This window comes from Diceros bicornis, chromosome 1 (genome assembly GCF_020826845.1).
Source record: "Diceros bicornis minor isolate mBicDic1 chromosome 1, mDicBic1.mat.cur, whole genome shotgun sequence".
Classification (NCBI taxonomy): Eukaryota; Metazoa; Chordata; class Mammalia; order Perissodactyla; family Rhinocerotidae; genus Diceros; species Diceros bicornis.
The window spans coordinates 74397885-74423257 of record NC_080740.1 but is presented as its reverse complement, the minus strand read 5'-3'; the positions used below and the strand labels follow the sequence as shown (position 1 = coordinate 74423257).

At 38.6% G+C, this 25373-nt stretch overlaps 1 protein-coding gene across 1 annotated transcript in view; it reads left to right on the top strand.

Annotated features, from left to right (window-relative positions):
* The window catches only part of EBF1 (EBF transcription factor 1), a 386380-nt gene that overhangs the window by 343272 nt on the left and 17735 nt on the right, over positions 1-25373 (top strand). Inside the window, exon 11 of the mRNA XM_058544975.1 lies at positions 8563-8651. Coding sequence (XP_058400958.1) covers positions 8563-8651 — 89 coding nt within the window. The remainder of the gene's footprint in view (positions 1-8562; positions 8652-25373) is intronic.

The window sequence follows — 25373 nt, the reverse complement described above, 5'->3', positions numbered from 1 at the left end:
CTCAGAAAATCCAAGCATGATTGAAAACAAGATGTGTTAAATCAATGCGGTTTATCGCCTGCCTATTCCCGGCAATTGCTGTTCTAAGCTCATTCTGAACACACACCAGATGATAAAAGAAGGATGTCAAGCACCGGCTGGGGTGGGAACCAAGAAAACATGTTTATCAGACAGGCTGGTGATTTTGCCCCCTTGATAAAAGTTATTGTCAAAACTCTTTGGGAAGAAATCTGAAGAACAATTATAGAAGGAATATTACTCTTGTTATATCAGAAGATATGCCAGTAGGAGAGAAAACTATGGATTTATCCTTAAACGTTAAGAAAGACCGAGTGTGTTGGCCTTCAGTACTTAAACACCATCATCCATTACACAGTGAAAATCATCCTCTTCTCGTTCAAATGAGCAAATCTGGCTTTGAAACCTAATCATAAGTGATCCAAATATTTTTTAAAAATCCAAAATGAAAAAGATTGAAAGGCAAAAAAAAAAAAAAAAAATATGAAGATCTTCAAGCTTCTGTATGCTTGAGGGATTTAATTTTAGTTTTAAACTTGCATCAAATTTGGAAATCTTAATTAAGGCTCCTGGAAGGCCAAGCTGTTCAGAGCACGTCGTATGCAATAACAGGGGCAACTTTTCTCATCAACTTTATTACAATTAGAGAGCAGTACAGTTTTCCCTAATTATTGTACATTCACCTACTTCCCTTTTTAGATAGAGTGTAGCCCTCCAGGGCAAGAAAGGGGTCTGTTTATGAAGAGATGCTCCACTTCCGCCAGTGACGTCTCACTAAGGGTCTTTCAGAAAGTACCAACTGTTGGGGTATGAAATAAGTAGGTTTAACGTATCTCAACAGCATTATGTATCTCTTTTTCCCAAAAGACAAATCAACTTTTGAGACCCCAACTCGGACCTATAAGGAGACCCTGATGAGACAGAAAACACAGTTTCTTGATCATTTGTGGGGCAAATTTAAAATAGCAGGGTGGCCTTCCCAAAAGGTTTGTGTTTGTTGACATGGTGAGCTTTAATTAAAGAAATCAGGCCAAGTGACTCGTTCACCTGTATGAAGTCAGGAGTCTGAGCACAAGGATTCCTCCTAGTGCTGGATTTCTGTTTCATAGATATTTAGTAAAAAAGGAGCCCTTTAATAGATTTGTTAGCAGGACTTGTCAATATGCTGCAAATTGAGATTCACTAATATTAAAATAAAATAGTCATCTCGGCATAAGTAAAACACTGAGGCTTTTGTTCTGATTTATGCAGCCAGCTCTTTCTGTGCCTCAGTTTCTCACCTTCGAATTGGGAGTAATAATTTTTGACATTTATGTCAAGGGCATATTGAAGGAATCAATGAGATGGTGTCTGTAAAGCATTTTGATATTACTGGGAAAAGGGTCTTATATGACCTGAGGGTATGTTTAAAATGATACCTCTACAAGTAATCATTGTAATCTTAACATTTATTAAAAATCTTCAGAGGTCCGTATAACTTAGAGAATAATTGAGTTTAGGATGCAAAATCTTAAAAATTAGTTTTTTGCAGATGCCTTTAAAAGTAACCTGTCGAAGTATAATTTGGTATAAATATTTTGAAGGACAGTTAGGGAATATATGTATCAAAAGACTTGAAATGGACATATTCTTTTATCCAAGAATTCCTCCTGAGTGTTGTTCGTTATAGCACTTAAAACAGTGAAAATTTGGGGGAAAAAACATACATCCCCATTACCTAGGGACTTGTTACATAAATTATGTAATACAATATGCTGCAACCATTAAAAAGAATAAGGTGGATATAAATATGTATGTAATCTATATTTATATAAAACAGTATTGTGAAAATGTCTGAAAGCATACATGTTAATATAAATAGTGACTATATATGAATGGGGATATTATGGGGCTTTTTTTACTTTTTTGTGTTTCTTTTGTAATTTTTATACAGTTAAAATGTATTCTTTTCAGATTTAGAAAAACAGTAAAGCTCTTTGCATTTTGAAAAACAAAGGCAAGTCACTCTTAATTCTTTCTTCCTGCTCTTGATTGCTTTTGCTTCTGGAAGAGTTATTAATTTCCAAACATACGCAAGTTCTTTGCATTCCAAGCGACAGTCCTCGGGGTCTTCCATCTCTTTGTCCAAGAGCCCCTGCGTTTCATCATCCTGGGCTCTGATCCCCTTTCTATCTCGCTTTCTCCCCTAGTCTTTACTTTGCTTGCTTCCCTGGATCCACTCTTTGTAAAGAAGACTTAGCCACAAAAGCCAATACCTCTAATTGTACCTTTGGTAGAGAGGTAGTGTTACTTCCTTTGCTTGATTTTTGAATCTCAAAGTTGCCACACATCAAGAGGTTTGAAGACAACAAATAAGTCAGGGCAGGTTTAAAGCCAGTTTGGAAATTTTCCTTTGGCTCCTATATTGGTAAATTCTGCCCATGTTGGCTTCATCCTTCTGGTTCAGTTACAGCTTTCTGCAGTTCAGTGAGCCTCTTCCCGAAGCTCTCCTGAACCTCACTGGCTCTTGAGGCAGGGCGCCAGGCTGTAAAAGCATTTCACACTGAAAGCAGGGGCTCGGCTTGCAAGGGGATGGGTTTTAGGTTTCTTTGGGAGTGTATCCCTTCTGTGGAAGAGACGACCCGGAATACCATTCGTGCACTAAACATCTAGGCAGGTAATGAAATATCCAAATGGCTGGAAATGTAACAAATTTCTTCATTAACCATATTTCTGGCTCTTGTTTAGGTTTCTGGTTGATTTTTTGGTTTCTATATTTTAAAGTCATTCTTAAACATAGGTTTGTGAAGATAACTTGCTGTTTTATTGTTTACCTCTGGTTGTTAATTTAGTGACTGAGGGAAAAATGGGGCCATTATGGAACAAAAAGGCTCTGCCTAACACATATGTAATAACTCTTATGCCCAGAATGGATCTGCCTTGAAGGGAAATGCTCTGCTGTTACTCCTTTAGTTCAAATATAGAGTAGTCACCAGGGAAGCTGGGAGACCCAGGTGCTGGTTTTATCATTGCCTCTGCTATGAGGTTTTATTTATTACTTGGCATAGAGTCTAGATATTTGTTTGGACATTAAATGGCAATAGAATATAAATATTACCTTCCTAATATCTGCATTTCTTTTTATTTCCAGTCAAAATAACATCATGTCACACAACCATTAAAAAAAGGAAATTAAAACCCCAGAAATATGTTAAAGCACTGCAGTGAGTTGCTAAGCTGTAAAAGCAGGGGAACTCTGCGCGCTAACGTTGGAATGGCACCCAAATCTCTTTTCCCCTGATGTTTGGGAACACAACTCTCCAGCTTCTCATTTCCATTGTTTCCAGGAATAAGTATTCAAGAAGTTAAGGAGGATGGAGGAGTGATTTCTCTAAAAGAAAACTCTGAAAAGAGAAAAATCAATTTTCATAACTGAGAGTGCATTCATCTTAACTACATGATTTTAATTTGCAAATAAATCCCCTTAAAGAAAATTTTCTTTATTGATGTGTTTGTGAAGTGGATTAAAGAAAAAAAAAAAGACTAAAGGTGTGAAAAGGCCACAATTTGCATGTATATTTGGTTAGGATTACTCATTACCAGATGTTTTGAGTGGATTTTGCAATTTTGTCATTAGTATTAGTGCATAAAATCTAGTTGTATTATTGTAAATTTTCTTTGCATATAGCATTTCATGCTGTATCAACATTTGGACACTGTAAACAGTAGCTTTGTATAACCAAAGCTGTTCTGTCTTGACCAGAACCTCAGGTGAAGCCCAAAGGAGAAGGGGTCTGTGTAGACTGGTTCTGCATAGAAAGTCCCTGGTTTCCTTTGGGGGAGTCTGAGATTGTGAGATTGGGACGGAACCCAAAGTCATTTATAAGCAGTCTGAACACAAAGCCAGATGAAGTGGTTTGATTTTTTTTTTAACCCTTTAATTAACTCTTACTTTTTGAAAAGTAATGACTTTATTGCAGCTGAAATGCCAGTCCCACGCATATATCCCTTGTTTCCTACCAGTATCCATTCTCCAGTATCATATCATAGCTGTGAGGGAGAGGACACTTCTGAAATCTCAGCTGATACATCTGCCCTGCAAGCTTGCTGTCCTGTGTCGAAGCATTTGACCTTGCTTTTTATGCATTTATATGACAGTTTCAGACTTACTGTAGTATATGTACTCAGCTCCATAAGGTCCTACTAAGCTTATTCAGCTAATATGTATCTACCTCCAAGTTTGAACCAGACACTGGAAGACAGCTTGAATTCAAATGTTTGTGGCTCCTCAGTAGCCTGATCACTCTTGAAATCCATGTGTCCCTGTTAAGTGTAGTGTGACCCTAGTGAAGGCTATGTCAGAACCAGGAGCAGAGGTGGTGACCTACCATTTGACTGTCAGGGAGGCAAGAGAGTAGATTCCTGAAGCCTGGCCATGAGAGTCGGAGCTGTGTTCCAACTCTACAATCAAGGTAGTTCATCTGTCTTTTTGGGCTAGATTACATATGCCTTTCAGAAAGTTTATTTTTAAGAGCTTATGGTGTTGTGACACAAAACACACACAAAAAAGATGGCCTACAAATGCAGTCTGAACACATGGTAGGCACTGAAAATGATTACTGAATCAATGGAGAATTTACTATCTTGTAGAATTTTTTTAAATGCCCGCATTGGTTCCACTTTGTTGATTTAAAAATTGAGGCTTTTCTTATTTGGGATTATGAATTTTTCTAAACCTCTGAGCCTCCCTTATTCTGTTACCATCCCTACCTGGTTTAGGATGACACCCTCTCAAACCCTATTCAGAGATGTGGACTAGGTGTTTGGAAGCAGGGCCACATAAGCTGCTCTCATCATTGCATTCCTTTGCAGTTTATGGCTTCATCTGTTTTTTCTTTTCTCAACCTAAGATGCTCATGCTTCTTTATTTGTGGTTAATTATGTCCAATTAAGTTTTTTTTTTCTCTACTAGGTTCTCGGAATTGTCTCAAGTTTTAGGGGAAAAAAATTGATTAGTCCCATTTCTGCTGGTGCTCCCTAAGCCCTGTGCTTGACTACAATGAGGTCACTTTGTTGAAGGATTAACTTTATATTACATTCTTGCAGAGTAGATGTATGTCCCTAAGGTACGACTACCCCCACTGAGGAAATAAATATACCATTCTTTATGATTCCTCCCCGTTACTCTCTCTGTTGATTTTCAGAAAGTTTATGAATAGTCACATATTTATACAACTGGCCAAAAGTATACTACTTATTTTTCTTATGGTCTGTAATAACCTATGCAAGGTTATTAAAGAGTATACAGACCCCTTTTAAGGCATAGTTTCTTATGTCATTACTTTATACAGGCAGGTCAAATTCCATCTCAACAACAATCTCTTGCTCTTAACCTTTTTCTCTGATTATAAAAGTAATATATATATATGTTCATTGTGGAAAATTTAGACAATGCACAGCACAAAGAGGAGGAAGAAAAGCGCTTTAAGACTCAGTTCTTAGAAATAATTACTGTTAGGCAGTTTATACCCAGAAACATTTTCTTTATTCTCTGTATGTTCATTTAGAAAAAAAAAGTAACCATATTGTACATATGCTCCTGTAATCTAATTTGTAACCTAGCAATATGCCAGTAAATATTTTTTTTCCTGTTGCATTGCTTTTGAGGACTGCATCATATTCCATTCCCTGAGTGTGCCATAATTTCACCATCCTCCTCCCTAGACATTTAATCTTTCAGGTTGTTATTTTTTTAACAGGCTTTATCTTATGGCCCCTCTCACTCAGTAATTGGCTTAATTTTTTTCTCTAGTCAGTGCAATCAGACAAATGATCAGGCATCTTCAAATTTAGTACCACAAGCTTTGTCTTGCATATCTTTAGTGTTATCTTTGTCTACAGCACTGGACAATGCCATTGTAATATTCAGTACCTAAATAGAGGGCAGGTTGATATATTTAATAATATGAGCATAGAGCATATTGTAAAGGCATGGGAAATAAATTAAAATATTTTGTCTTTTTCTTACTATCTGAAATATTTCCTCCCACATAGTGTACTTCCATAGAGTAGATGCTTATTTTTCTTTGAATAATGAGTTTACTATAGCTAATTCAATTATTCTTTGTGGCAACAGAATGACTTCTCCTCAGCTCTTTAGCTATTAGTTCCGTAGGATATTTGAATCACTTCTTTTAATTGCAGATATTAAGTGTCATTCTGCTCTGAGTTGTTGTACGGCCAGAGAAACACGTCCTCCCCCCAATACATCAGACAGTCATTCAATTAACAATCTCGAATTTCTTGACACAGTAGGAATTAATTCATTATGCAAACAAGCGAAAGGGTGGGTCAACAATTCAAGTTTATTTGGTGGCTTAGACTGAAAAATAAAACCAAGAATTAGAATGTTCAGGATGCTGAATTATGTCTTCAGATATTAAAATGATACATTTAATTGTCTAAAGCTATTTTTATGGTTAAACATCTTTGTTGGCAATTAGTATTATGGGTGGGAGATGAATGTGATATGTAACGTAAACCTAGGTGCTCATTCCTGTTGCTCTCATGCATTTCTTGATTAAATACCATGGATTTTACGAGTAACAGCTTCCCTGCATAAAGGGTTCTATGGCTTTTTCTCTACAAGTCTAATCTGGAAAAAGGATTCTTCTCAAGGGTTTAGAAAGTAATTCATAAAATGAGAGAAATAATAAATATTATGCCTTAACTCATATACTAGTATATAGAGAGAGATATTTGCTACACCTGGGTATAATTTTAGTTAATTTCCACGAGAGACAGGTTAAAAGTTTACTGTTTGGAAGGGTGGGTAGGGAGGGAGATGGCTAAATCTCATATTTGCAAAGATGATTACATTATCTTAAATGAAAATGCTACTCTATTAACAACTTCAATAAGCATTGCATTTGGGGAAAAAATCTTTTTAATAAAAAGTTACCTGAAGTTCACTCCAACTTAAAACATACAAGTGAGGAAAAAGTACTTACTCTGATTTATGTGTCTTTTGGAGGTGTAATTATTGGCTTTTTACTCACCTATGTAAAACAATGTACTTTTGTAAATGGATTTCTGGCCACTTTATGCAGCCTTTTTTTTTTTTTTCCTTTCTTTCTTACATAAAAAGTAAGCACTGTCAATCAAGGAATTTTAAGGTTTATTTCCTCTTTAGAAATGATTGATAGCCTTTTAGATTTACAAGTTGACAAGTTAAAGGGTTCTATTGGTATAATTATGTACTAAATTCACAGTCTTTCAATTTAAATGTCCTTTTAAAACCACAAGATTATCATACCTGTATTTTGAAAAGTGGGCCAGTCAGTTTGGGTTGGTATACAAATTGCTTCCATTAGCCTTGGGACCTATTTGAATTTAATACAGTTTTTTAAAGTTAGTAGTAGTGTGAATCTTACTTTTAGAATTTAGGTTAATGGAAATGCATTTTAAGTAAAGCATGTGGCAACTTGTTTTCTAATGTATAGCTAAATGTCAGAACTACAAAGACTGTCTTTTTATTCAGTATGGGAGAGAATATGTGATTGAATACTTTGGTTACACTAAAAAAGGAAAGAAAAGAAGAACAAAATCCACTCACCCACCCATTTCTTGGATGATATGGGGGATATGCGTAGAGGATGGAGCTGCCATCTTTTCCTAGTCAGGTGAGGAAGGCTGAAGCTATTTCATACCTTAGGAAGGAATTTTGAAAATGATAAACCAGTCCATTTTGTATCGTGTTTAATTAAAGGATGCTTTGAAGAGGATGTAGACAATATGGGTACAACAAGGCCCACTGTCTCCAAATATTATTACAGGTTTGCTCTTCTTTTAGACTTTTTAAGAATTCTTCCTGGAGACCCAGCTGCTCTAAGCTAGTACTCCACAGAGGCTGGTCTTTTTCCTGAAATAATGTTGATGGTGGTGAATCAGTCTGTCATTTCAGATGTGAGGGTGTTGTCTCAAGGGCATTTTCAGTACCCATCTCCTTGCAGACTCTGTCAAGGGCAGAATAAGATTTCTATTCCGAGAAGATCCAGTCTCCTCTGCCCCTCACCACACTCTTGCAGGCTTAATGGCCGCACAAGGCACTGAGATATCGTATCTGCTGAGGTTCATTAGCGATTTTTCAGTTAAGCAAGTACTGTTAATTCTCCTGCTGTTTATAATCTGTAGATACCCTCAGACAAGCCCCTGAGCATTTTGCCCTGAGCTTCTGACTAAAGTGAATCCTAAAACCTCACATCAAATACCATTTTATTTTCTATTTCCAATAATGTAAAGAATATAGAATTTGACCAGAAGAGCAGAGTTCAAGACCTGCTACTAATGTTCTTTTGAGCAAGTCACTCCCCACTATGGTAAATAGCATAAGGAGATGGTGGAAATGTTCAGCAAAGGGAGCATTCGTCAGATTATTTTATGCTCTAATTCAAAAGCATCAATTAAACGTTGGACTTCCCAATTATTTCCACACTATCGGTGTTGCAAATCATGTTCTATTTTATTTCCTGAAATTGTTCTAATTGTGTGCCTTCTTCATTGCAGCGCTCAACGAGCCCACCATCGATTATGGTTTCCAGAGGTTACAGAAGGTCATTCCCCGGCACCCTGGCGACCCTGAGCGTTTGCCAAAGGTCAGGATACCTCCTTTTTGGGTTATGGTCTCTGGAAACTGGGGCCTCGGTGATTGGTAGAAAACTTTGCCACGGATAAAAATTAGTTCATAGATAAGCAACTTAATATTTTTGTGCTTTGTATGTTTGGGCCTGTAAGGTAAGCAATAATAAAAGGAGCAAGCACTGATGTGTGCCAAGTGATGCTGTACTTATTTTTACATATATTAGGTCGTTTCTTCCTCTCAAAAACCCTTTGAGGTTGGTATTATTACCACCATTTTAGAGAAGAAAATAATCAAGCAAAGAGAGCTTAAATCATTTGCCCACGGTCACACAGCATGTAAATTGCTAAACTGAGCTTCAAGCCTATATAGCCTGGCTCCAAAGTCCAGGTTGTTAATCACTACATCATACCAATTCTCAAGAGGAAAAAGAACACTGCTTTTCTACCTACATGAGGATCTATACTTCTCCCTGGTGAAGCTAGAGCGCAAAAGGAACACTGGTAAATCTTGCAACTGGGCAAATAAGACAGAACCTTTCACCTCCAGATGCATCCCACGTAATTAGGAAATAAGGCACAGATGTGAGAAATTAAACAAAAATTTAAGACAGAGTAATATATGTCATGCAGCAATACGCCATTAATTGCCAATGCAGAAAGAAGGAAATTCACATTTATTGACTTCTATTCTGTACTTGTTGTCAATGTTGGGAGTATTCCTATCTCTGAACCTGAGGAACTTGGGCCCTGTGTGGGAGAGATCACCTTACACAACAGAGACAACTAATCATGAGAGAAAGTAATGGGTACATTTAACAAAAGTGCAACCCAAGTTCTGTGAGGACTCAGAGGAGAGAACAGTTAAATGCTAAAGAGGTTCAAAGTACAGAATTAGTAGAACGACCATTCACTGTACTGACAGCAAAATGGAATTTTATTTACTACACAAGTGAAAACTATTATAAATTAGGTGAGTAGGTGAGAGGGCCTCTTCTTGCTACAGTAAGTCTAGAGATACGTCATTTCTAGGTCTGTTTTGCTAGGAGAAACAGACCTAGAAAACACTTCTAAAAGTGAAGTTGGCATCCTTCCTAGCTCAGTGAACTTCTTTGGGGATCAGTTCATCCTCAATCTTACCTGTGTACCTGGCTGCAGTGGGAGGCAGAGCCACCTGTCAGAATAGGCCTTGTCCAGGAGAAAGCTACCCCACAAACTCATGTACAGATGTGGGGGCTGGCAGGACGGGGGAGGCGGTGCTACCAGCTCCAAGAGAGGAAGAACTGTGGCAAGCAAAAGCATCCATCCTCTACCTAGTCCTTGGAGGAAGAACCACACAGCCTTCAGTCTCAACCTTCAGCTTCCCAGAACAGCTTTACTTCCACCAAATTTTATTCACCATGGTAAAAACTTCTTGAAAACATTTCACCTGAGGAGGAAATCACATAATGTGTCCATATCCTTGTCTTTGAAAGGAGCCTCCATCTTACACATCCTTCCCTTTCACCCTAACTTATTCTTGGTGAGCAATAAATGATCTAATAATAATGGGGAGGGAATGGCAGTCTCCTTCCATTGCATAGACGTGCCGTGGAGAGATGTATCTTTAGGTTCCTCTGTCTACAAGAACCTAGCTCCCATGCATTTCCTATGGTCAATAATTGGTAATTTTATAGCACCATGGTATAAATAATGTGTGTCCACCCAATGGTCAGGGCCTTAGATGTCTCAGTGGTAGAAAGAAGGCGTGGGTGCAATGCCAGATTCTCCCCATGGTTTCCATATTGGGACCGTCTTCGCTTTGCATTGGCATCGGAAGCCTCCAGAATCTGCTGAAGGGACTGGAGAGTCAGATTGGGTGGAGTGGAACTCAGAGCAAGGGCACCTACTTACTCTGCAATCGGAGTCAAAGGTTTTTCTCTGCCCCACCCCCCAAATTCTTTACCTGTCTGTGCCTCAACTTCCTTCTCTATCAGATGGAGATGGCAGTATTTCCTACTTTTTCAGATTGTTATTTTAATGACTTATTTAGCACTAAGCAAAAGGTAGCTATGACTATTGCCAATTGAGACCGAGTGGGACCCTTGCTTCTGAGAGCTCTTCCATTAAATCTCTGCAGAGCAGGAAATCCTAATCCTGGTGAGCAGTTGAGTGTATGATTTATCTTCTGTGCCTCAGTTTCTTCATCTATAATGGGGATAATAATCCTGCTGACTTCATAGGGATCTCGTAAGGATAATAAGAGGTAATCCCGTGGGTGCCCTTGGCGCAGTATCTGGCGCACAGTTGCCACTCTATAAATATTTAATGAAAAATGGAAGAGAAATTCTGGTTTAATGGTTGAGGTCTATAGAAGCCAGGCAGTACTTTTCTTAATCATAAAGAAAGGAGAGAAATAGAAATATAGGGTTGAGTTTTGTGCACTTACTTTTAAAAACATTTTTATGGTTGCATATCACGTTCAGAAATGTTGAACAAATAGCACAGGCACGTGTCACTTCATCCCCAGTGACCTGATGGTGAAATTCCCAGCCCCTTTTTCCTGGGTTTGGGAAGAGTAATCAAGGACACAATGGATTTGTGTGTTAAGGAAACACTCCACAGCTTGCATCTAGCCACTTGACCGTGCAAGGAGTTTGGCCGGAGCCCACCCCAGGAAGCCCTCTGTGTGACTCAGATCAGAGTGGCTGTCCTCTTGGCTCTGAATGTTAAGGTGGAGTGAGAGTTCAAGAGCAGGGTCAGGAAGTGGCGGATGGAGCCAGCACGAAGTATTCCTGTGGACTCGGAGATTTATACTCCTGCTATCCATTGTTAGGGGGATAAAAATGGGCTCCGCCTTTCTTAGAATCATGGTCAGTGTTTGTCAAACAGGAGTGTTTCAGTGAGCCGTGGACCACACACCTTAAAAAACAAACTGCGCTTTATTAAACCCATGTGTTTGTGAATAGACAAAGCTAGATTCATACAACCACCCACATATTCTGTCAAATGAAACTGCTCCAAAGACCAAGCAGACAGCCTTCCATAATAATATGCCTTTGTATACTGGCTTGTGCTTTTTCAAAGAACTGGTACATGCTTTGTTTTATTGGAGCCCTGCTTGTGAGAGAAGTCGGGAGAGCAGACATCATCCCCATTTACCAACAGAGAAAACAGGAGCAAGCTGAAGCCTTCTCTGTAAATTATTTTGTCTCTGAAAGTCACCATTAGTGATAGTTGCTGTATACAAATTTAAAATACTATAATTATGCTAACCCAGATGTTTTTTGGCTTCCTTTTTCATATGCACATGGAGAAGGGCAGGCTAAAGTTTTTAAATCGCAGCATTCTGTTCTGTTTCATACAGACTTTCCTTCCTCTCTGGATTCTGGGAAGGAGAGGAACATGTGACTGACATTGGGGTGAAGGTTGACTTTTCTTATAATGTAGAGGTGAGGGGGTTGGGACCTGTGGTCAGTCAGAAACTCTGAGATGCTAAAATGCATAGTGAAATCCAGAATCACTGAGCAAGGAGCTGTCTCTGTTTTGAAGGCCAGATGTGTCTCCACCCCCTTCAGTTTGTTGGTTGTCTTCCTGAGTGGTCAGTGAGTGTTAGTGCAAGGGCAGTGCGAGCCGACCATGAGCTTAGCCCTCATTCCGTGTGTTAGCTGTGAATCCCAGGAAGCAGGTAACATATACTTCATGCCCACTGTGTGCCTGGCACTGCTTTATCAAGGTTTTTGAAGAGCATAGAGGCCAAGAGAGTGGGCTTTCACGGCAAACACACAAATTTTGAAAACCAGACCTACTGCTCAGTGCAGTGACTCAACCTTCCCAGCCTCAGTTTTCTCCTTCGTGATACGGCTTGCACTGCTGTGTTGCTGTTGGGCGTTAATGAGATCATTTATGCAAAGAGGTCTCTGGCACATAGCAAGACTTCAGTAAATGGGGGCTACTAATCCCTGCAAGGTGGTACTCCCCATGTCACAGGAGTGAGAGTTCTCAGAGGACTGTGACATGCTACAACTTCTCAGCTAGCAAGTGAGAAAATTAAGATTTGAACGCAGCTCCTCTGGTTCCAAAACCTCACTGTTACCACTGCATCGAGTTCTCACTTTTCCCCCAGATCCGGAAACCCAAATAATTCTGTCTGGAGGTGATTAGCTTCTCTCTTCTGTCCCTCGCCTATACCTCACCTCCGTCTTACTTAACTCATCAGCTTTCTCTCTTTCCTCACTGAGAACGGTTGGCATAGGGACCTCCACAGGGCAAACAGGTTTTTTTCCTCCAAGAGCCAGTCCCTCTTTTAGAGAAAATAAAGCAGTTTGAGAAAAGTAACAAAGGCGGCATTTGTGTATTTTGCTTTATGGAGCTGAAAATATCTGGTAAATTGATCCAGTGGGAGTAATAAATACACATTACTTTATCTTGTTCTTCATGTCCTATACCCCTGAGCCCTGATAGAACAATACCACTTAATAGACTTAAAAAAGAGTAATTATACTCATTGGTTGTGTGATTTTTCAGCCCTCCCAGCCCTGCCTGACCTTCTAATTTAGCTCACCGTGTCTAACTAATGCATTTATATTCATCTTTTATGAAGCATGTATAGTACAGAATTGACTTTAGAGCCTTTTTCAAGCTGTCCTCCCAGGTTTCCAATCTGGTTAGTAGCGAGGAGAGTGGGAGCTCTCTATCCACCTCTATACGTTCGCATGTGTAGGTAACGCGTATACATGGCTCCTGGCATTTTTTTATCTTTTATGAAACATAATAAAAAGTATTTATTACATTTTTACTTTAAAGCTTTTATACATTGTAGCATTATTTACAACTAAACATGCAGGCAAAAGATGCGAGTGTTTTTAAAATGATTACTGTTAATGTTTCTGCTTGTCAGAAGTGCTTAAATTTCCCTGCACTTTGTCTAAAAACTTAGTACTGTTGCCTTTTAAGCACAACACATTTAAAAGATCTTGCGAGTCAGATTTGCAAACACTGCTGACAGTTTGTGATGAATGATATTGCAAAATTTGCAAGATGTTTGTCATTTCACACGGCCGACATATTAAGGAATGGATTAAGAAATGCGAAACCCCTATGGAAAACAACCATCCCAAACAAAAACCAAAACAAAACTCAACCAAACCTTGGACCCAGAGAGCATACACACCAGAATCTCTCACCCCGGTTTTCACTCCCAACTTCCCACTCAGCCAGTGGAACCCAATTGTTCTCAGTGCATTTTCTCTCACCATATGGTCTCCTCATTACCATACACTAAGAGTCCATATGGGAAACTTGTGAAATGAACTGTATTCATTTTAACTGCCAGATGAGCAGCCTTTTGCTTCGCAAGCTTAGCTTAAGTCATCTGCTGTCTTCTTGTTGTTATGGCAACACGGCACCAATAAAAAATTCTAATCTACTGTAAGTGATCACACTATTTTAAGTGCTTGCCTATAACTGCCCTCAAAGGGGAGGAGGGGGCTGGGGTTATATTTGTCCAAGGAGCAAAGGGTTGTTCTTCATTCCAGCAGGTGTCAGTAAAGAGGCTGGTGAGATGGAAGTGAGGTGCCAGGGTGGCTGTGTAGTAGGTATGGATTGTAAGGGAGGTGGATTGCAGAGGGATGGATGGTAACGAGGATGGATTATAGACCTTTTGTGTGGGTCTAGAAAAAACATTGAATGTCAAAAACCATAGTGCTTCCAGCAGACACATTACTGTGCTGGTGCAGTGCAGCCTGCCATGAATAAAAGTCAAGGTTCTGAACTACACAGAGAGAAAATCCTAATGGTAGCTTCTCCTTCATTGGCATGCGAAAAAATCTCAGCCTCCATGAGCCTGCTCTTCCTGTACATGAGAATTAGTCATTTCCAACACCATGCTAATTAAGAGTACCTTAAAGTAATGGAAGTAGGCAGCAACATCCTTAAATATAAATCATTTTCACCTCTGCGGGCCATATGATATGTTGCATCTCTGTCGCTCTATCTGTATTGAAAGTGAATGTTTATAGTCTCAGTTCATCAGTTCACATTAGCCTCATGCTGAATATTTAAACACAGAACAATTTGAACACACCATGAAGGAAGACAGTGGCTGCACTTTCATTTGGAACAGCAAGGGCTCATCTAATAATAATTTAGTAAATCAGCCATTTAGTGGCTCGGTTGTACACTGCATTGTGCCAAATATTATTCAGTTCAACTGTACACTTGCAGAATTGAAATTCAGACTCTAGTCACAGCACTGTTTTTGCTCAATGGAGAGACGAGATCCAAAACCACCGTCTCTAACGAGTGTTGGTGCTTAGTGATTTATCACAAATACAGAGCTGGGGCAAAATAAAACTGGGGTCGGCTGTATACAATGTATTCTAATTATGCTTTTATTGTTTTAGTGTTTATGCAAAGACTATCAGTAATTCAAAACCTGCAGTTGCATCAGTGAAAACACAAATAAGAAATCTTTGCATAGCCACATTGCCTGTTAGCAGAAAAAGGGGATGACTAAGGGTTTCAGAAAAGGATAAAGAAAAACCCTACATCTTTATGTTCCACAGTGTGACACCGGCCACTCTCTCATCTTATTCATTCACTTATTATTTTTAATTTGAGGAAACTATTCACATTATATCCAGGAACTAAAGTCACTCTACTCAAACAAAAATACAGAAACAAAAGCAAATCATATAGTATATTCAACTCGCAGAGAAAGCATGCTTGAGTTGGATCCCAAGCAACATTTTGTCTCTGCATTCTCTCATCAAAACACAAACTATGGAATGCAGGACATTTCCCTCCTCTCTCCCCTATATCTGGCAGAAAATTTACAGGCAAATTCCACTTCCCTGTTTTGATAATATGCTCAGTTTAGAAGCTTGGTGTTCCCTACTGCTTATGCTTCTTTTACCAGGGGAGTTTAGCCTAGATCTGTGCACCCCTGAAATTGTGTATAGAATCAGGTATGTTTGTGTGTGTGTGTGTTATGAATATGCACACACACATGCATGCACATATTTTTCCAAGGAAGGAGATTGTAACTTCATTAAAAAAAAACCCATGACCCCCACAAAAGTTATAATTCTCACTTCTTTAGATTATTTATTTGTTTTTAACTGACTTATTTTGCAGTAAGTTATTCTGTTTCTCATTATTGTATCATGCCCATTTTAAAGATAAGGAAACTGAGGCACAGAGAGGACAAGTAACCTGTTCAAGCTTACGCAGCTGGTGAATGAAGGTTTTCTACCTCACCGGACTTCCTCACCATTAGCCCGTTCAGAATCTTTCATAGTATTTTGCAAATGGGATTACATCTCAAACAGCACTCAAAGTACATAATACACATTGACTCTAAGAATGCATATAATTTACCAAAGTTCTCTGGAAAATAAGTGAGGCTTATCAATATTATTGCTGGTTATTGCTCAATAAGCACTAACTATACGTCTACTGAGCCAGATGTGAGCATTAACCCTGCTTTACAGATGAGGAAATCGAGGCGTGCGTTTACAATGCTAATATGTGGCAGAGCAGGGATTTGAGCCAACTCTACGGGACTCCAGAGCCAGTATCCCTAACCACTACCTCCTAAAATTAAGAGAAAAGGAATTTTAAGAAAAAAGGCGATTTTGCAAACCAATCCTAAAAAATCCTCAAGCTTGGTGAGGGTGGGGGAGCGGAAGCGTAGACTGAAGTTAGCTCACAAATGGCTGAGCCAAGCGACAGTGGCAGCATGAATCAAAAACACACACAAACAAACCTGGGAGATAATTCTTCTTCTCCTTAGCTGCAGAGTCATCGTCACAGGGACTTGTAATAACAGTTACTCCAGAAGCTGAATTCTGGAACCTCTTTCAAGTTCTTTTTTAGCACTGAGCTCTTGATGAGGGGAACTAAGTATAACCTACTTCATATCACACTCTGGTCACTGGACATAATTACTCATTAGTTCAAGAAGAAGTCACAGGAGGAACAAGGGACTCACTCATTTCTGCCCACTGACCATCCAACATCCGCCTCTTAAAGAATGAAACCCTTAGAAACAGAGGCGCTAGGAGGTCTTCAGCCTCGTTCACTATTTTCAGCCTTGAGGAACACTTCAATTAAGCATTGGAGTAATAAGAACCGAGCCCCAGCAGTCTCGAGGCAATGGATTTTAATTGCAGTTATACTCAGGACCATCTGTAAAGCCTTGGGAATCATCATTTACAGATATCGTTCGTCTGGAGGTACATATAATAACTGATGATGTTAACAATTTAAGAAGCGAAAGCAAAAAGTATTTTTGCCTCCCTTAGATATCCTTAAAGTACAACATAGTTCCAGCATGCACATATCACTTACTCAAGTCTAACTATACGTGCTTGTCCAAAAATATAAATATATACATACATTTGTATACACACACACCAAACACACACACATAGACATATACATACATGCATATGACAGTAAATCTCTTTGTTTACTCAGTGGTCTGTTCACTTTCAAACTAGATATTTATTCTGCTTCGCCCTTGGGAAAGAGAAGCCACAGTCAAAAAGCAAAGAGAAACAGAAGTAGTTAATTTTTGGCTTTTGTGTTTCTAAAAGCCTTGGCGACTTAAAAGATTTTCAAGGGTAATTTTGACTCTAGGCAGTTTTTGTTTCATGTGCTGACTTTACAATCTACCCCTGAAAAAGGCACCTCTGTCCCTAGCCTTCTCTTTAAGCAGAGACTTTTATCCTGATCAGAAAGTCGATTTCCAAGGCCACTCAGCAGGACCTAACCCAGAGCGATGGTCTTAAACCAGTACAATGAATTGGAATAAGAAGAGCCGGCTAGAGGTTACCAAGTTCAGCTCTGTACCTCCAAGCAGGTCATATTCACAAGGGTGCAGACACCATTTTTCACTGTATTTGTGGCGGGAAGCACCCCACGCTGCCATTCACCAATTACCATGACACCATTTAGAAAAGAATGCCGGGAGACCAAAAAGAGGGGGAAAAGCCATTGTCATAACTCTTCTCAAGAATACCTGGTTTCACAATTTATACTTAACTGCTGACACTTGAAAAGTCGAACATTTTGGTAAAATGAATCAAACTGTAATGTTTCTTTTATGAGATCCCCTTGCAGGAAAGGGAGGTTTGGCACCTCATGGAGACCAAGCTTAGTTATCCATCATAGTAAAGTCAGCTGTCCTAGCCAGCTTCTCAGAGGTCATGCGATCGAACCAACAGCTCTTACAACTATATTATTGCTTACGGAACAGTAATTGAGGCACCAGATAAAAATTACCTGGTCTAATAGGCAGCGAACAATTTTCACTCAATAAAATTATAAGCCAAGTCATTCATTCCATAACACTCTGGCTAATTTATTTGTTGACCTTTTAATATCCATAGCTCTTCAGTGGTATTAACTGCAACTCAAGACAAAATCTCTTGTTCATTTCACTTTCATTGATTTTTTTTTTTCCATTGAGGCAATAACAGCTGCTTGAAAACAGCCTTTTTCTTTCCACTGTAAAAGTCAATCATGTAAGTTAGTATGTCTTACGTTGATATAGCTGTGGTAGCTTACAACCTACTTTAATTTCATGTGATTCAGAAGTCTTCTATACTGTGTTGGTAACAAAGGCAAAGCTTTCTGGTGTGTTTCCAGCCATGTGGTACAGTGATACATAATAATATGTTTGAGAAGTAAGAGGGTTCTCATCTAATCTGAACATAAAATCAACTTTAAAATTAGAGGAATTCGGAAGTCCCCCCCGCATTTTCTTTGGACTAGACTAGAATGCTTTTGATGCCTCTTGTATGAATAGTGGTAGGCCATTTCAAAATATTTAATTCCTCTGTTCTGGAAATTTCTGCATATTTTGAATGTGGTTTGAATTTTATTTTTCTTTAAAGACTATGGGCAATGAGTGTGTGCTAGAACATTTGGTAAGTTTCAGCTGAAGCTTCTTATATAATAAAATACTATGAAGTCTTTAGAATGCATGGTTATAAAGTGTAATTGTTACACATTTGGCATTTTATGCCTCCCTAGAAATAACCACTTGCTACCTACACTTCATCTATGCTCCTCCTTTCCATTTCAATTTACTCCAAAGTGGTCCTTAGCCATAATGAGAATGCCCCTTCCAACAGAAACATGTTTAATTATAGCCATGCTAAATGTAAGTGACTCTTCTCAGTCATAGGGCTTCTGAATAAAGAGTGTTTAAAGTGTGACACTAAAGGTTTCTAATGATCTGCGGTAAGCTCTATTTCGAGAAGTTCATATTACCAGAAAAATGAAGAATTTGAGGAATGTCTCAGAGGATTGGAAACTAAACAGTGCTCAAGTATTATTTTGGTTTGTTTTACCCTTTCCCTCACTGCCCTCATTATATGATTTTTTAGAACGCAAAGTCTACCATTGTGGAATTTTCCATTTGGCTAAATAAACACAAAAGAAGTTGGGATATAAAACTACCCTCCACAGAAATACCTCTCAGTACAACTAGTATTTATTGCTTTGTACATCCAGCTATGTGGGAAGTGGGCTGCAAGAAACTTTCAATCAATTTTTCAGCTTTCCAGCTTTCCAATTGGTGGTGTCACCCAGATTTTCAGAAGCAAGTGGAGAAAGAACTAGAACTTAAAGGCTAGTGAGCTGAATATACTTTTCAAAATGTGGACCCTATAGTAAACTCCAGAGGGAGGAGGTGAATGAAATCAGTGCTGATTTCCTTGATAGATGCTTATCGCCCCTAAATCAGGAATGATTTTGCTGCTTCACTTCATTTTATTTTGTTGCTGTTTGAACCCACTGCATCTTGAATCTCCTGATAAGGCAGAGTAGATTGGTGATAAATGCATGTCAGGAAAATGTGCAGTGAGAGAAAAGTATTGTACTTCTTTCCCAGGAATCACCCATGTCAACTTGACTTTGATAATTGATGTTTCTAGTTTAGCTTCTGTTTCCTTCTACATCCCGCAAAACATTATTTCCCACTTGAGGGAGCATAAAGCCGAGCACAGATTGTCCTCCCAAATTACTGAAGCATCCCTGGGCCTTAATTTTATGAGAGAGTTCCCAGAATCTCAAAATTTGATTCTGAAACTTGAAATTAATGTTGTGCTGGTAAATGGGTATCCATCCGGCTTTATGCGTTGGTCTATATGTGCTCTGAATGAAAGTAAGTTCAGACTATCTGCTCTGCTCATCTGGGTTTGAATTACATTGAATTGGGTTTATAAATGGGCTCAGTACTGGGCAGTTAGACAACCTTCCCCTTCTCCCTGGAAGGCTAGATGTGGCCAGTGAATATGAGCTTATTTGCTACACATTTGAGATCAGACACTGAAGAGAAGATTCTCTTGGAAGGTGAATAATCCTCAGAGATTTTACTGTCATGAAACAGAAGGAAAGATGAATTAGGGAAGGCTGCATATCAGACATGTTATGCCTGGTTCCCAAAGTGTGCAAATACGTAAGTATTTCTAACGGCCTGAGAGTACAGTTAATAAAAGGCTGATGTACATCAAGACCAACCTCATGTTGCTAGCAGCCTATAACTTGAGATAATGTCTGTACCTGACATGATTCATTATATTAATCACAAAATTAAAATGTAAGCACAAGCTAGCAGGAGTGAAAGAGAGAATTCATCAAAAATTTTTAAAAAGTGGCATAAAAATCCCCCCCAGTGATCAAGACTTGACCTTTGGGAATTTATATATTGGATTAAAAAGTCTGGAGCCAAATAGAACACCAAATTTAAGTCTTCTGCTTTTATAAACCATGCCAAATATATGACTTTGTCATTTCATCATATAAATTAAGCATGCAGTTTTTAAAATCAGTAACTATCTTAAAATAAACTCTTCAACAAGAATTTCTCAAGGCCTGTGGTTTGCTAAACATTGGACTAGGGGCTTAGAGAAGGAGATTAAGACATATCCATGGCCTCAAAGAGCCTATGGTCTAGTTGTGGAGAGTGAAGACTAACATACTTAAGATCAGAGCAAAGTGACCCCACAGCATCTACTTCTGTGCTGTGCTGGGTGGCATAGTCAGCACTATTTCTCAGAGGAATGAGAGAGAATAGGAGCTGGGGTATCAGTGAAAGCGGAATTAGTTCTGATAGAACAGTGTAATTCTCAAGAGCTCAGGCTCTCATGTCTAACAGGCCTGAGGTTGACTCCCCGCTCAGCCAGTTGTCAGTTGTGTGAACTTAGGGAAAGTTGGCTGACCTCTCTGAGTCTTAGTTTCCTCATCTGCCAAGTGGTGATATGGACAGTATCTTAAGAGGCTCTCTGTGAAGACTGAATGAGTTAATGTTCCACTTTCAAAAAACAACAGTTAACTTTATCATTACTATACCACCACCACCACCACCACTTTCATTACCACGCTCTGGAGGATGGGAAGGCATTGTAAATGGGCCCATATTGAAGTCAGCATGCCCGATAAAGGGAAGGCAAAAGGAGTGAAGGTATGAAGATAGGAAAGAGCCCAGTGTTTTACTTCTAGGCCAGAGAAGACTAGCTAGACCGGAATAGAGAGCAGCTCTTCAGATGTGTAGGGAGAGGAGATTGGATAAAGAGGGTACGAACAGATGGTGGGGAAAATCTTTTGTAATCCCCATAGAACGCTGTACCTTAATTCTGGGAAGACAATGTGCCTTGAAAGGTGCTGGAGAGTAATATCAGTGTGTGACTACTGGGACAAGAAGCTCAAAAATTACTTGCTAACTGAGGACTGGCCCGGTGGCATAGCGGTTAAGTGCGTGCGGTTAAGTGCGTGTGCTCTGCTTCGGCGGCCCAGGATTCGCAGGTTCGGATGCCGGGCGCGCACTGACGCACCGCATGTCAAGCCATGCTGTGGCAGCATCCCATATAAAGTAGAGGAAGATAGGCACAGATGTTAGCCCAGGGCCAATCTTCCTCAGCAAAAAGAGGAGGATTGGCAGTAGATGTTAGCTCAGGGTTATACTCTTCCTCACACACACATACAAAAATATTACTTGCTAATTGGTTGGGCTGCAACTTAGGATGTAAAGCTGAATCTTTCCTCTGTATTTGTAACCTAGTCAGCATCTTTATTATAAAGGTTCCAAAACATAAGTAAAACCTATAACAATTACACTTGACCTGTTTCTCGGAACTTGACTCGTCCTCGAGTCTCCCAGCATTTCTGTAGACTAAGTAGATTTAATATAGCTTATCTCCTTTTTTCTTTGCAGACCCCCAGTCACAGAGTCATCAACCAATAGTCATAGCAAGACAGGTGAAGCCAGGTACTAACTGTGAGAGGAAATAGATCAGCAAAAAGTTGTTGTTTTTAAGGAGTAAACATTTCCTGTTTCTTTAAAAGAGAAGAAATTCAAGGCCATGGAAAGAAAAATAGTCTGACTCAGGATGTAAACTGGAGAACAAGCATTAGCTCTGTAAAGAGACTCCAGGGCTTTTCAATACTTAGGATACTAGTATTTGTCTTCTTAATTCCCCAATAGGATATATTTTTTTTAATTCTAGGATAGGATTAATTATCTTTGAAGAGTCTAATCTCTACCCTCATGTCTTAAACTGCAAGCAGAGAGACATTTTTAAACATTATGAAAAGAAGAGAAAATCTCTCCTGACAAATAAATGCCTTGAAAAATTAGATATTTGTACTAGTCAAGTGCTTTTTCTTTTTGGAAATATTAAAATTGCATATTAGAATGGAAGGATCCTTATACTCTGCTCCTTCCTAATGCCACAAAAAATAAGACTTTAGGAACAATTTCAGAGACAAAAGATTATATGAAACATCTAGCTCTTCCCCTTATGGGAAATTTCTGTTTTTTAACATCCCAGGCTCAATCATTTCCTAATGTGAAATTACAGATTTTTTAAATTACCATATAAAACTGCAAAAAAATTACACTTGTGACCACAGAAGAGATAGCATACAATATCAATTTGATTTTAAAAGGCATACATCTTTTATACTACCTGTCATTTTTATAATGCCTTTTACAAATTTAATCAATGCATTTTAACATTCTATATACTTTAAGTGCAATGTACAATAAATATTCAAGTTTCATCTTAAACATGCTTTAGCCTTTAAATTGTTAAAACTGCAGTGCCCTTTCAATCTACTTACATAATGTCATAAAATATACATTTCAAGGTAAATGAAGTCAGCTACTTCAATTTAGTCCCTCAAACTGGTAGTAAATGAGAGGTTAACACTATGGTGCCAAACCCATTATTGAGTAAATTTAGCACCTTGGACAGCTCTGTAAAATCTTTATTGCTTTCCTGACCTGCTCGTCATGTTCTGTCTGTGTGTTCAGTGGCTCTCAGCTCTGATTGAAAGGCAATATATCAGATCCCCAACACAAACACGCTTGGGGGCTAGTTCACTGGGAGCGTAATGACATGGAGGTGAGAGCAATTTTCTGGTCACCGAAATCCAAGCACCTTCCAGGTCTGTTGCACTAACTCATAGAGGACCCAGAAATTTCCTTTCTCCTTCCCCTTTGCAGAAATAACTAATAGAAGCTGAATCACATTGGCAAAGCTGAACCAAATGTGGGCTCTCCTTTAAACCCCAAAGTTGATACTGCCATGAAGGACGTTCTAAAATGAGCGAGATATCATTTAAGGGAGTCACTTCCAGGACAAGAAATCCAGGTTCACTCTCCTCAAGACTGCTTGTCTGAAGCCATACTAGGCTGATGACCCACCTATGGCAATGTGCCTAGTGGAAAAGCATGCCCCAGCTTTGTGGATCAAAGAAGGATGCAGCTTTAGAAAGCAAGATTCACATGTTTCATTTTCAAAGGATTAAATGATGATGATAACTCTGAGTACTGAATAAAGAGAAAAACAATTATATATTATGTATATATGGACTATGTAATTGAAAAACTTTATCACCAAAAATATATGAGATTAAAATATATAGCATACACTGAGAGTTGGAATTTTTTCAGATTTACAAAAACTTCAAAGATCTTGGAGTTTATTTTGAACTTCCCTCTTCCCTGGTTCTGTGAAATTAATTAAAATAAGAAGCACTGCTCTAAGTCCTCAATGATAGTGTTCCAGGATTGAAGTTCGCAAGTGCAGTTTCTAACTGCACCTCGTCTTGATTTTTGACAAACTGGAGACTTGTATTTTTTTTTTTCCCTAAAATGAAAGAAAGAAAAATACCTTCTCTGCCAAGCCCCAACACTGGCATAAATATTTATTTGAAGAAATAAATGAACATAGACCCAGAGAAGTCAAATCTTAGTGAATAAACTAACTTGATCTTGTTTTGTTTTAATCTTTCCTAAGAGCCAGATAAAGCTATGAGGTTTTAGTGAAAGCAGCACAAGCTGAATTTGATCTGGGGATTGGGTTTAGTGTGCCCATACCATAGTAAATTATTAACTGCTGTGGTCAGACAATACTGCAAACAAAAAGTGGTAAATTATCTTGTAGCTTGCATTAAAAAAATAAAGAAATTATTTCAGATATATTGATTCAAACCCTATTGATTATATAATGCTTTTCACTCCTTATATGGAAAATAACTGAACTGTTTTATAGATGGGGTCTAGCAGCTTAAGGCAAGCATAAATGTTTATTGAGAACTGAAAACCCCTCTATCTCATTTTTGAATTTAGGACATTATATATGTCATAAGTAGTTACTACAATATGACAACTATTTTATCTTATATTATAGAGAATTTAAAATTGAAAAATGCTAATATGTATCTAAAAGCTTGTCATTTCAAGAGTTGTTCAAGGATTTTTGAAGAGGCTATGGTGACAGCAAAATGAATGTAATTATATCCCTATTTTCTGATCAGTGTCTACAGTATATGAAAATTGAACAGCACTGCTTCTCCATGCAGAAATCTATTGTGCAAAACATTTAAAGTTAAAATTCTTTTTGAAACTTTACCCACAGGAAAAAAATTGTAAATATATCTTCTTGCAAATCACCTCTGATAATCAAACCATGCCTTTATGTTTGGTTCTCTGATGAGCCTCCATTTTACATGTATCAAGTGTAACTTTCCCTTTCACTTTCCAGTATAAATGAATCTGCAGAAAATTAGGGCAGAATGAAGAGGGAATGATTTCTTTTGGTTAGGATAAAAAAAATTACCACCACACACACTTTTGTAGAATGCCCTACATTATTAGAAACAAGCACATAAGCTAAATATGGAAGCCCACCTAAATGAAAAGAGAGAGACATTTTTTCTTCAACTGGAATGAACCACAGAGCATATATCTAGGATGAGAATGAATGAGGAAAAGGACAAACAATACTGAAATAGCAAAGAACTGCTATAAAAGAAGCAGACTCTGCCAGTCATAAAAATTGGTGCAGAGGGCCCTTCTGGGGGCAGGAGAATCCTTTGTAAGAGCCTCTGACAAACAGTGCATTACCTCAGTGTGTGGCTTTACTACATCACCCCCTTATATCATGGCTCTGCCACACAAGGGAGATAAACAAAAGAAGTTTAATGCTACATGCTTCTAGTAGCCGAAGATTGATTGGAAATCCCTCGAAAATGACCTGTCTGATAAGGTCATGATTCCTGGAATAAGCAATTAAGTGCAAAATAAACACATCTTAGGGATTCATAACATGCACTGAGTGACATCGATTGTAGTAATCTAGTAAATGACCTCGCAATTGTATTCAGCAATAAACGTATGAGTGCTTTATCGTGCCTATGGCAGACTATTGAGTGATGTATTTTATCTTGCCGTACCAATGATG